General features: G+C 41.5%; 1 protein-coding gene across 1 annotated transcript in view; it reads left to right on the plus strand.

The window, feature by feature from the left end:
* kdrl (kinase insert domain receptor like) overlaps nt 1-2,392 on the plus strand; it is a 211,685-nt gene extending 209,293 nt beyond the window's left edge. The window contains exon 30 of the mRNA XM_043704901.1: nt 2,347-2,392. Coding sequence (XP_043560836.1) covers nt 2,347-2,377 — 31 coding nt within the window. The 3' untranslated portion in view covers nt 2,378-2,392. The remainder of the gene's footprint in view (nt 1-2,346) is intronic.
* The last annotated feature ends 11,772 nt before the right edge of the window (nt 2,393-14,164 follow it).

Raw genomic sequence — 14,164 nt, forward strand, 5'->3', positions numbered from 1 at the left:
GGGGAGTAGAGATAGCTTCAGTTGCTCAGTTTTTGAAAGTGGAAGGTGAATCAAGCCTCTCCCCACACCCAAAATAACAGACAACTAAGATAGCAACACCTTATACAAAGGTCCCTAAACAAAAGGTTGACAATCTGCTATTTTGCAAGATATTGTACAACATCAACTGAGCTCATGCAAATCTGTATTTGCAAACAAAAGAGATGGAGAGACAAGGAAAGACATCTGCCATCAGCAGAAGGCCAGGAGATCCTCCAGACATGCAAGTAGTGGTGGAGGTAAAAACAATGACTGCAGATGCTGGAAACCAGATTCTGGATTAGTGGTGCTGGAAGAGCACAGCAGTTCAGGCAGCATCCAAGGAGCGGCAGGTAGGACAAGTCCGGTCAAGTCATGGGGACAGTGCTGAGCTGGAAGTTTGGAACTAGGGTGCCGAGGACATGGAGGTCCTGGGCCTCCTTCACCCCCGCTCCCTCACCACCAGACACCTGGAGGAAGAACGCCTCATCGTCCGCCTCAGAACACTTCAACCCCAGGGCATCAATGTGGACTTCAACAGTTTGAGGAAGAACGCCTCATCATCCGCCTCAGAACACTTCAACCCCAGGGCATCAATGTGGATTCAACAGTTTCCTCATTTCCCTTTCCCCCACCTCACCCTAGTTGGATGCTGCCTGAACTGCTGTGCTCTTCCAGCACCACTAATCCAGAAAGTAGTGGTGGAGATCAATGTCAAGACTGTAGCTCCAAGAACATGTGGGCGGCACGGTGGCACAGTGGTTAGCACTGCTGCCTCACAGCGCCTGAGACCCGGGTTCAATTCCCGCCTCAGGCGGAGTTTGCACATTCTCCCCGTGTCTGCGTGGGTTTCCTCCGGGTGCTCCAGTTTCCTCCCACAGTCCAAAAGATGTGCAGGTCAGGTGAATTGGCCATGCTAACTTGCCCGTAGTGTTAGGTAAGGGGTAAATGTGGGGGTATGGGTGGGTTGCGCTTCGGCGGGTCAGTGTGGACTTGTTGGGCTGAAGGGTCTGTTTCCACACTGTAATGTAATCTGAAAAAAAAACATGAATGCTGTGCAAGAAGAAATTTACGGACTGAACATGTGTTGCCAAGATTCAACCTTCAAAGTGGTGTATTGTAGTGATCAAGTGAAGAGGAAAGGAATGGCTCACTTACATCTTCCTTCTCCATTTGATTGTTACCAGTATGTTTAAAGTTTGAAGGGTGGGTTTGCCTTCAAGTCTATGTACTTAACTGACTGTAAAGGGTTAGGCAGACAAAGTAAGAGGTCAAGTTTTGGTTCTGACATCTGGGTAAAGACATTAAATGGTTAATGTAGCTCCTGCAACATATGTATTTTAAACGATTATAGATTAAAATTAGTTGTCCATATACTTGGCAAAAATGTGTCATAAAAATACAATAATTAGTTCAGTTAATCCTGGTTGCATTGTACTTCAAAGACAGTTCTGATGTTTCAAAGCTTGGCTGGAATTGGTTTCATTTCACCTCCAGCAGAGTATTTTACCCAATGTGGCAATGTCTATGTTATCCACCATTATATAGGAAATTAGGCATGAGTGTCATAGAATTACAAAATCCAACAGACAATGAAATATTACGTTCATAGTCGCAACAGTGTCAGGGCACAAAATTAAACTAATAGATTCCAACTGTGCGGCTGTATCCAATGGTGTGTGATGCTTCAAGTGATCTCAAGGTACAACAGAGTATAAGCTCTTCATACTTTCAGGTGACGTGCTAAGATACAGCAATACCCACAGACTCTGGGTGAGGTTCTCCAGTCTTTTACTATTTCAGATGGGATGCACCAAACTGTTAAGCTCCTGTGTAATGGAGAATGAATTGGCTCCATTTCTTTATTCAAGCATCCTTTTAGTTGGTTGCAACGAGGTTAATTTACCCTTTACTCATAGATACTTCCTCCCAGACTTCGCCTAAATTTATGGTTTAAAAGGAGGCAATTTAACCAGAATACTTGAATTAATAAAGGATGATATTATTAATTATCTAACATGAGAAGAATTAGTAACACAGCACACAAACACAGAAATTAGACAGAAGAGGTAAGTCCAAGAAGATAAATTAAAAATAAACAGATATACTGATCAGTCTGGGAATAAATAGCTGAGTCTGCAACCATTGCAGTAGAGATTGCCAGTAAGAAGAACAAGTGGCTTTACTTCTCCGAAATCAAGCTCTCTATTCTGAGTGCATCATGTCAAGCAGTTAACAGGAGGGCAAATAAACACTTCAAGGTCTTCCTCAAAGTCTCCGTGATAAAATGCTGCATCTTTACTGAACCATGGGAATCTCTTGCTTTAGGCCATGCAAACTGAAAAAGAAGGATCTATGAATGTGGGAATCTCCAACAAGCTCAGATGGAGATCAAGTGCAAACTACAGGAGTGCGCAAAAGCTCATGAATCCCACCCACCCACCTCTTCAAGCATCACTTGCAACAGCGTTTGCAGATCCAGTTTCAGACTATTTAGTTACCTCAGGACCAACAATTCTGCAGACCAAGAAGGTCACCCTCGGACTCAAGGAACTACCTGAAAAAATGAGACACAACACAGCAGACAAAGCTCAAAGCTTAGATATTAAATTGAAGTTACCTTCTGGTAAGAGAGTTATTTGACCTGCCTTTTCTATACTTGGTTGTAAAGATAATTGTTATGTAACTGGCTTCCAAACTGCAAAGTCATGGTCTCAAATAAATTATTATGATCATTCAATCAGGTAATTGGGTTCTTCCCAATCATCTGTTCCTTAGTAAGGCAAATTTGCATTTTAAAATGAAGGAGTCAGTAGATCTTTATTTTCACTGTATCTAACAAGCATTCAGTCAAGATTAGATTACTTACAGTGTGGAAACAGGCCCTTTGGCCCAACAAGTCCACACCGACCCGCCGAAGCGCAACCCACCCATACCCCTACATTTACCCCTTACCTAACACTATGGGCAATTTAGCATGGCCAATTCACCTGACCTGCACATCTTTTGGACTGTGGGAGGAAACTGGAGCACCCGGAGGAATTGCAAACTCCACACAGTCAATCGCCTGAGTCGGGAATTGAACCCGGGTCTCTGGCGCTGTGAGGCAGGAGTGCTAACCACTGTGCCACCCAGGAAAATTACATTGTTCTTGAAGTAATTCTTGATATTAGCAAGTGGGAAAGTCACTGGGTTGTCTGGTTTGTCCCTTCTCAATACACTGTGGACTTTCAGAGATTTTACAAGTTTGAATTTGCAAAAGGTCTGGTTGCCATCCTATAATGTCCATTTTAGAAAGTTTAATATGTGAAATGAATTGATGAACATAAAAATTTACTTGGAGGTCGCCACTGATGATGTTACCTAGCCAGGTAATGAAACGTCTGGATATCAAACCTACAGCTCAGCGAGCAAACCTACACCCCATAAAAATTTGTACTTGATATAGCATATATTCATAGCAATAGCCAACGAACTGCATCAAAGTCGGAAAGGCCTGGCACTGGAAAAGCATACCAGGTCAGGCAGCATCCGAGAGTCGATGCCTCGGGCATACGCTCTTCATCAGGAATGTGGGGAGAGGGGGAAGAGGGCTGAGAGGTAACTAGGAGGGTTGTGGTGGGGTTGGGGATAGGGGGAAAGGTAGCTGGGAAGGCGATAGGTGGATGCAGATGACTGCTTAATACAACACAACCCCACACTCTCAAACTCGCTTATTACAAGCTTCACACAGCTCTGAAACTGGCAGCTACTCAGCTATGCCAACCACGTTACCCAATCATATCATTTAATAATATTTTCTCCAAGAAAATAGCATGTAGCTAGAGTTAGCAGTTTGCTAAAATGGAGGAGAACAAGTTCACCTTCATGTTTCAACCTTCATAAAAGAAGTTAAAAGTCACACAACACCAGGTTATAGTCCAACAGGTTTATTTGGAAACACTAGCTTTCGAAGTGCTGCTTCTTCATCAGGTGGTTGTGGAGCAGGATGTAAGACATGAAATTTTTTGCAAATGGTCCTGCTCCACAACCACCTGACAAAGAAGCAGCACTTCAAGAGCTATTGCTTCCAAATAAACCTGTTGGACTATCCTAGTGATGTGTGATTTTTTAACTTTGTCCATGCCAGTTCAAAACCGACTCCTCCAGTCATTCATAAAAGAAGTTTTGCTTGAGAATCGTATGCCTTGAAAATTTGCATATGGCAGTATGGCTTTCATTGCTGGTCTGCTGTGCACATGCGGCTGTGAACTGGACTGGACCTGGGTGGTAATCCTTATTTAGTGGTAACTCCTCTCACTGATCAAACCTGCATCCTAGCCCTGCAACATTTCCAACTTTCCACCTGTATATGGTATATCGGTCCATTCATGCCAGAAGGATTACATGTTGTGCTAAGGACTATTCTCCCCCAGCACACCAAATCCCATCACAATTGTGCAATTTGGAAAGTGCCAAATGGAGGGTTCAAGTCAGTCTTGCATATTTTCCTTACAGGTGATTCAATTAATAAATAGCAACTCCAAATTTGGTTGTTTTCCTGATTATAGGTGGGACAAGCAATGGACAAATCAATAAATGTTTTGAAGATCACACATTAAAAAATAAATCCTTAACTACCAATGAACAGAAATAGAAACAGGTAATGAAAAACAAACATCAGTTTAAAAATGTGTCAGTGAAAATATGTTATTTTAAACAATCACTTGCTCAAAGTGGATGGCAGATGTACAGCAGATGTTTATCTGATCTGGTAGATTAATTCTCATTGCTTCAATTCATTCCATTTCTTGGCAATATTCCTGCTGTTAAAGTGATTTAAGATTGATCCCTTTTTCTACTTCCAGCTTGTTTCAAGTTTCTGAGGAAACTGGAGTGATGTAATGTGATGGATTTGAATGTGGTGTATGTAGGAATACTGCTTCCATAAGTACAGCATGCTCACAGGACTATCAGAGCTGTCATCTCATTCTTGGATTTCAGTTTTTGCAAAATGAGAGTTGAGGACTTAACTGATCTTATCCCTGATAATAAATCTTGACCATAAGTAAACTGAGCACAGTTTAACAGAATCCATTGTCAGTAAGTGTTTAATGTTTTGTCAAATTGTGGTTATTTAAAATTTATATAGCATTCGTACTGTACACTTTGTTGTCTCATTTGCCAGACATCTGACATCCTTGGGAACCTGTCAATGTATTCAAATCTCTCAGTTCAAGCCTTGGGAAATCTAATCGACAGTGTTATGGTTTATGTTTGCCCAATATGAAGTATGCAGTTTCTCCTCATACAGAAGCATTTCGTTTGCCCTAGCTTAGAGACTTTGATGTGAACATATGTGAACAGGGGCACTATTGACACTTAACCAATCAAAAGCACATTCTTTGTACCCTATCCAACTGAGTACTGAATTATAGATTTATCAAAAAAGAAGTGGGTAGAATCTGGCCCTCAGTAACAGATCTGTTCTTCCAGGCCTTATTATTAAGACACAAGGTATGTCTCATGAGAATTTGACTGTTCTCCATGGAATTCAATAACAGCCTAATACAGGCTAGAGGTCTGGAACCATTACTTCTACTTTCAATGCATATTACCTCATAGTTCAGTACACAATCTTGAACTTAGTCCAGATATAAGCTATGTATTGAGTGCTAAAATCTCAACAATGAAATGGAACTGTCTTGGCAAATGTTTTGTACGTTATAATCTTAGCATGTATTAGAACTTTGCGTGTAAGAAGACTGAAAACACCAAAGTATCCTTCATGCATTCTCAGTGACACTTCGAATTCTGTGTCCAGGTTGAAGTTGGTAACCACCAGAAAATCCAGGTGATATGAATGAAACATTAGAAAAGATATTTCCCAATCAAGAGCTTTGAGGTTCTTTCTTGGACCTAATAAGATCATAATATCACTAGATCCTACCATATCACAAAGCTTAGCCTGAGTTTGTGAAAAGTGCTTGCTTTTATCAGAAGTAACAACTTTAATGAAAAGGTGTGCTGAAGTATAAGTCAATAAGATCATAAGATATAGGAGCAGAATTATGTCAATCCACCATGCTGTAAACACCATGACTCTATGACTTGATGATGGCTGATATGTTTCTCAACCCCATTGTCTTGCCTTCTCCCCGTAACCCTTATGAATAACAAACCTATCTAACTCTGCCTTAAATACACTCTAAGATCTTGCCTCCGTAGCTTTCTGTGTCAATGCATTCCACTAGTTTCTCCTACTAGTGAAAACATCTTCCCCATAGCCACACTTATCGAGGCTTCACAATATCCTGTAAGTTTCAATCAGATCCTCTCATCATCCTTCTAAACTCCATTGAGTACAGACGCAGTGTCATCAATAGTTCCTCATATGACAAGGTCTTCGTTCCGTTCTTGTAAACCTCCTCTGAACCCCTCTAAGGCCAGCACATCCTTCCTTAGATACGAGGCCCAAAACTGCTCACAATACTCCAAATGCAGTCTGACCAGAGTCTTATACAACCTCTGCAGCACATCCCTGCACTTGTATTCTGACCCTCTCAAAATGAATACTAACATTGCATTGCCTTCTTAGATGCTCACTGAACCTGCATGTTAACCTTCAAAGAATGCTGAACTAGAACTCCCACATTCCTTTATGCTTCAGATTTCTGAAGCCTTTCCCCAAGTAGAAAATAGTCTACACCTCTATTCTTCCTATCAAAATGCATAACCTCATACTTTCCCACACTGTATCCCATCTGTCACTTCTTTGCCCACTCTCTTAGCCTGTCCAAGTCCTTCTGCAGCCTGCCCACTTCCTCTGCTGTCTCTTCAACAATCTCTGTGTCATCTGCAAACTTAGCAACAATGCTCTCAGTTCCTTTGACCAGATCATTAATGTATATAATGAATAGTTGTGATCCCAAAACAGACTCCTGCAGAACTCCACTAGTCACTGGTTGCCATCCTTTTATCCCATTCTCTGCCTTCTGCCAGTCTGCCACCTTTCCTCTATCCATGCCAGTACCTTGCCTCTAACACTAGGGGCTTTTGTTTTATTTAGCAGCATCGTATGAGGATGTCAAAAGCTTTCTGGAAATCCAAGTGGATCTTGTTCATTGATTCTTCTTGGTCTAACTTGCTCATTACCTCCTCAAAGAATGCTAACAAATTAGTCAGACATGACCAGCCCCCAACTATCAAAGCCATGCTGACTCAGCACTATTTTACCAGCCCATAATTTCCTGTCTTCCCCGTCCTTCCCTTCTTAATCTGGAGTGTTACATTAGCCATTTTCCAATCCTCTAGGACCCTTATTAATTACAGTGATTCCTGGAAGATCACAGCAATGCCTCTACAATCTCCTCAGCTATTTCCTTCGGACCTGCTTACATTCCTGATGAAGGGCTTATGACCGAAATGTTGATATTCCACTCCTCAAATGCTGCCTGACCGTGTGTCTTTTCAGCACCAGACATCTGGTCCGGGTGATTTATCCACCTTCATACCTTTCAGCTTTCCCAGCACCTTCTGTTGTGTTGTGATGGCCACTACATTCATCTCTTTCTCCTGACCTCTTGAAGTTCTGGTATGCTGTTGGTTCCTTCTGCTTGAAGATTGATGCAAAGTGTCTATTCGGTTCACCCAACATTTCTTTGCCCCCCATTAATACTTCTCCAGCCTCATTTTCCATCAGTCCAATGTTCAATCTTGTCTCTGTCTTACCTTTTATATATCTTAAAAAAAACTCTTGTAACCTTCTTCTAAATTACAGAAGAACCTCAATTATCCAGCATTCGATTATCTGAATATTGGATTGTCCGGCAAGATCACAAGTCCCAATGCATGGCTAAACAATGTTATCCGGCATTCAATTATCCAGAATTTGATTAACCGAACAAAATACCTCCCACCTGTGTTCTTCGGATAATCGAGGTTCCTCTGTGTTAGTCAGATTACCCTCATATTTCATTGTCTCCTCCTTATTGCTTTTTTTTGGTCATCCTCTCAATCCTTTGGCTTCCCATTAATGTTCACTACGTGAATGCTTTTTCTTTTGCTTTAATGGTGTTTGTGACTTCCTCTGTCGGTCATGGTTGCCTCATTCTCTCCTTAGTACGTTTCTTCTTCCTTGGGATGAATTTCTGCTGTGGCTCCTGAATTACCCAGAGAAACTCCTGCCCTTGTTGCTCCACCATCTTCCCTGCTAGGCTCCCCTTCCAACCAACTCACCGCAGCTCCTCCCTCATGTCTTTGTAGTTACCTATTATTGTTAGAAAGTGTTGTTAGAAGTATTGTTAGAAATTTCTGGAAATGCCATTCCTACAGTAAACTCACATGATAATTGATAAAGACATTGCATAGGATGGGCAGTGGTGAAAACACATCACACATTCTTTTTTCCAAAACAATACCTTCAGCTTATCTACATGTGCAACGTCATAGAGCAGGTGTATGTATCTTAGGGAAATGTCGAGATTTAGTTTTGTATGCTAAAAAAGATTTCAGTTTCATAGTGTGGACTGCATGATTGAGTAGGGTGACAAGTGTGGCGTATTCCTGAGCCATATATGGATCTGCACTCTCATAAAAATGCCATAAACTGTTAAATGTAGAATTTATTCAAAGTTGGGTGAAATCATGGTCACATCATAGAATCCCCGTGGAAACAGGCCATTTGGTCCAACAAGTCCACACTGACCCTCCGAAGAGTAACCCACTCAGATCCATTCCCCTATCCTATTATTCTATATTTACCCCTGACGAATGCACCTAACCTACACATCCCTGAACACTATGGGCAATTTAACATGGCCAATTTACCTAACCTGCAAATCTGTTGGACTGTGGGAGGAAACCAGAGCACCCAGAGGAAACCCACGCAGACACAGGGAGAATGTGCAAACTCCACACAGACAGTCACCCAAGGTTGGAATCAAACCCAGGTCCCTAGTGCTGTGAGGCAGCAGTGCTAACCACTGAGCCACCGTGCCGCCCATAAATTACCCCACACTTCCACGGCCAATCCACTTAATCTGCACCTCTTTGGACTGTGGGAGGAAACTGAAGCATCTGCTTCACACAGTCACCTAAGAGTGGAATCAAACCCAGATCCCTGGCACTGTGAGGCAGCAATGCTAACCACTGGGCCATCTTGCCTCCCTCTGTTGTGACTGCATAAAAATTGTTTTATAAATTGTTGACATAATAGCTTATCTCACAAACTCAAACAAATACTGCACTTTATTAAGAGTTGACAAACACTCAACAAAGCAAATCATGCAAAATGTCAACAAAAACATCTTGACTATGTTTGTTCATATTATTTCCTGTGTTCTATTGTATTGTCCATGCACTTTAGGCAGGATTTCATTTTTAAATACATCTAATCTGGAGATCCCTTGCAAACAGAAATAGTTTTCTAAATAAAAGTTACGAACCTCCCAATAATAAGCACACAAACCATTGAGATAAATTTGATGGTTTTCTTTGCAAATTTCTGAAATATTAGCCCAAATTTTCTGATAGCTAGATAATCAGTTCCATAGCGTTGATGCAAGTTGCACATGGGACCTGTGGAAGGGCCTCTTTCCTTTACTCCACACTCGGGCCGGTGTCTGGGGTTCTCTGATCACTGTGGCAGGCTCTAAAACTTTAACAACCCGAAATGTCACACTAGGGCAACTCCACTGGAGTGGGAGAGCTGAACCAAACTCACTGTTTATAGCCTGACCAGCAAGTCGGAACTTCTCTCCACACAGTAATCGCGACTCAACACCCTGCCCCAACACCAGACCCAGTACCTTCTGCTCAACCAATGGGACCTGACAACACCCTGCTACCATACCCAATATCCAACCTTTGTGCCCTGGAACTAAACCAAACCTCTTTCACCACTGATGACACCTGCCTCCCTGGAAAGGACACTATCCCCCTTAACCGACTCTGGACCCAACACACCCTTTACCCCACTTTGGATGTCCCACATAGCCCCCACCCCTTCACCCCAAAGATCCATACTCGCTTTTCCTGCTCCAGACCTGACCCTTTCCCCTTCCCCTGCCACTGGAACCAAGCCCCCACCCGCTCCAGATCCAACATCTTCCTCCACTGCCAGACATAATCGTTCCCTCAAGCTCCAGACCCGACACACCTACCCACATCACTGGACCTGACATCCTCTCCCAAAAGCCCTGGAACCCAACTCCTCCCATCCCATACTCCACTGATTACCCACCCTTCCTGACTGACCATAAACCTACCATCATTTATCTGGCCCCGTGCTATCTTGCACCCTGGTACCTTAACCACCTGGTACCTGACCACTTGGCATCCTCCCCCTTAAACTACTTAATGCCCTACCTACTCTTTGAAGATACAACAACTTGCTTCTTGCTTTATTTAACACAGTTGCATTTTTGAAGACTATAAAAAGAAAACTAAAGAAAATCTACACTGTTCTAAATTATAAATGTTGTTCTGGTTTCCTAAAATACATGTGCTTCAAACAGTATGATGCTATACAACATCATGTGGGCGGCACGGTGGCACAGTGGTTAGCACTGCTGCCTCACAGCGCCAGAGACCTGGGTTCAATTCCCGCCTCAGGCGACTGACTGTGTGGAGTTTGCACGTTCTCTCCGTGTCTGCGTGAGTTTCCTCCGGGTGCTCCAGTTTCCTCCCACAGTCCAAAAGATGTGCAGGTCAGGTGAATTGGCCATGCCAAATTGCCCGTAGTGTTAGGTAAGGGGTAAATGTAGGGGTATGGGTGGGTTGCGCTTCGGCGGGTCGGTGTGGACTTGTTGGGCCGAAGGGCCTGTTTCCACACTGTAATGTAATGTAATCTAATCTAATCATCAAGAAAGACAATTGCGAAGACATTTTATGGTCAGAATTATAGAATCTTACAGCATGGAAGTTGGTTTTTGCACATTATGCCTATTTGGGAGCAATGTTATTTGTAAGACTTGTACAATTAGGCCCACTTTGACTGCAGCATGACATTTATTTTTCAATTATATATCCATTCCCTTTTAAAAGTAACAAGTGAACTGCTTCCACCATCCTTTTAAAAAGTGCATTCTGAATAATAACCATGCATCACTTAGAGTTGTCCTCATTTTCCGCTAGTTTCTTTTGCCATTTATCTTCAATCTCTGACCTTTATCTTCAAAGGCACTCATTCAGGGAAAACAGACTCCTCTTATATATCTCAGCACCATTAGTCTCCACTAAATTTTATATAAATAGTAGAAAATGGAATGGCTGCATTGGATCAGATACAATCAAACAGAAATTTAATTAAATAGGGTTTAATTTAATTTGACAACATATTGGATCTGAGCAAAACTACTTACAATATACACAGGGATATTTCTACAGTGAAAATTATGCATACAAAGGTCAATATTTTGATCCAAGCTTTATCGGAGCACTTGCCTTTGGCTTCAATATGTAAATAGTAATATCAGCTGACTTCCCACTATAATTGCTGCATGAAGTTATAGTGCTATGTATGAAACTAAAACAACATTATCTCGTGCTAGCTTTTAAAGGGCTGCAAACGAGGGCTTGACAGTATAGATTTTGAGAAGATATTTCCGTCAGTGGAGGAATCTCAAACAAAGGGACATATTTACAGAATAAAGGGAACATTCATTTAAAACCGAGATACAAAGGAAAATCTTAATGGTAATAAGTGTCTGGAAATTGTTTACCCTAGAAAGTTGCGGAGACTGGATCACTGAAAGCAATTAAGCAGCAGGTAGATAGATTTTTGAAATATCAGGGATTTGACTGCCATGCTGAGCTGGAATCAAAGACGAGTTGAGATCTGAGGTAGATCAGCCATGATCTTGTTGAATGGCAAGACAGACTTGAGTTGATGAATGGCCTACTCCAGCTCATGTTTCTCATATTCTAGTTCTTAATCTTGCTATTAAAATGATGAATGTAACACGCCTCCAATTGCAGTACTGAAGGCTCCTGCAGTAACAAATGAGGGAGGTAAAGTGAATTCATTTTGAACAGAAGTAAATTCCCCTTGGAAAGTGAAATAACGCCACAGAGGCCAGTATCCCATCACCAAGTCCCCCTTTATTTACATATGGCGAGTCCTTGACACTGATCCAGCTCCCTCAGAGCCACCTCTCAGAAAGAGCAGGATGTCTGACTCTCCTGTTCTTATCTGTCAGCCGGGGCTCTCTGCTTGGACCAAGTCAATAGCCCCAATCAGGGAACTCATATTCTTTGAGGTAGGCCTGGCTGAGCTCATTACAACCATTACAGAGAACAACTCAAAGGTAGCTTGGGAAGAGATGACAGAAAAAATGAATGCACTCTTATCTGCCACTAGACCCTGAAAGATGTGAAAAATTGGCCGATTTCTAAATGGTTATCCAAAGGGAGACAACAAAATAGTTGGTATAGTGCAGACAAGCAAGAGAAGAGATTGGGAGGGAGGGAGGCGCTGTTGAGAGAGGTGAAAACATGCTCGTGAGGGAGAGAGGAGGATGTGCAGTGAAAGAGATAAATATATAGAGAAGCCTGAAATAGGGAATCAAAGATGAAGACATGGGGATGGGAATAAAAGGGCTGATTCAGGTACATATACATGGAGAAGGGATGATAGGATAATGAGACCATGGGTCAAGGGAAACAGACATTTATCTAAACCTTCAGAGGTCAAGCAGTAGTAAATAAATTTTTTTATCTTTTTCTCCTTTGTTACAATTGTGGCAGCAGAACACTAAAATCAATTGATACTGCCGTAATGTTGCAGTAAGCATTGCTGTAATCAGTATCTGATTTCTTCACCATAATCACAATGTGAAATATGTTCTCCGCAGGTAAATACTTAGACCAGTAACCATTTGTCTGACTTATGTTATATATTCATCATGGAGTGCTTTAGAGAGTTTGAATCCAAGCACCAACACTAAACAAACAATTCTTTCAACCATGCAGAAGAACCAAAGTAATAAATCACAGCACAATGTTCTTTACTTTTAGGGTTGAATACCATTTAATTAGTCTTTTTATGCTACGTTGGTGATTTATTTCACAACCTCACAAACAAAGAGAAAAATGATGTCAAAAACAATTCTGGGTATTTTCTATATTTTGTTTGGAAAGGCTCAGGTGTCCGGGCTCTAATCAATTCCCAGAAACTGTTCATAGATCATCCTTATTAAATGCCTGCTAAATTTCAACTCTATACATCAAAATGCTGAAAGGACCTGGATTTTTTAAAATGTTAGTGATGTTTATTATTTTACTAAATCCTACGTTATATGATTAAAACGTTTTTGGAATTGTTCCCCTCTTGCAGGTGCGTTATGGAATGCCACAGACAAACATGTGCAAAATTGTATCTGTGAAAATAATGAAGAAAATGAAAGAGTAGTAAAAGGCCAAGGTATTCAGATCTCTTTTAAAAACAACTCATACAATAGAAATTCCTGTTTCGTATGAATCTGGTGGGACCAGTGTAATACAGGAGACAACCCCAACTGTTACCATATGGCTAAATGTTTTCATAGAAATCCCTAATTTAAATTACACAGCTCTGTAACTGCCTCCTGGCTCAATTTGATCTTGTGGAAACAATTCTCAATCATTGGCAATTAGTTGTGCTGAGCTGTGCAGATATGAATAGTGGTGTACCACTGTGTGTAGACTACTTCTGATGCCATCTGCTCTTCCCGGCATGGCTTCCTTGTCCTTTGACTGGTTGCTGGCCTTTATTCCTCCATTTTAAATTGATAACCTTCTCTCTGAGTAAGTAAGCAGCAAGTAAACAAGAGAATTGCTTTGAATAAAGTGTGTAGCACTGATAAATCTCATAGCTTTTCTAGCACTTTCTCTTTTGTAATGGCAACCATACTCAACTCAGCCTCCTGACTCCCTTTAATTATTGGGATATTACTCATGTCTTCCACTGTGAAGACTGACGCAAAGTAATTATTAAGTTCTCCTGCTATTTCCTTATCTCCCATCACTAGGCTTCCAGCATCAGTTTGAAGTGGCCCAATGTCTACTCTTGCCTGTCGTTTGTTTCTTATGTATTGAAAGAAACTTTTACTATCATTTCGAATATTACTGGCTAGCGTACCTTCATATTTGATTCTCTTCTTCCTTATTTCTCTCTTTGTTATCCTCT

Source organism: Chiloscyllium plagiosum, chromosome 15 (genome assembly GCF_004010195.1).
Source record: "Chiloscyllium plagiosum isolate BGI_BamShark_2017 chromosome 15, ASM401019v2, whole genome shotgun sequence".
Taxonomy (NCBI): Eukaryota; Metazoa; Chordata; class Chondrichthyes; order Orectolobiformes; family Hemiscylliidae; genus Chiloscyllium; species Chiloscyllium plagiosum.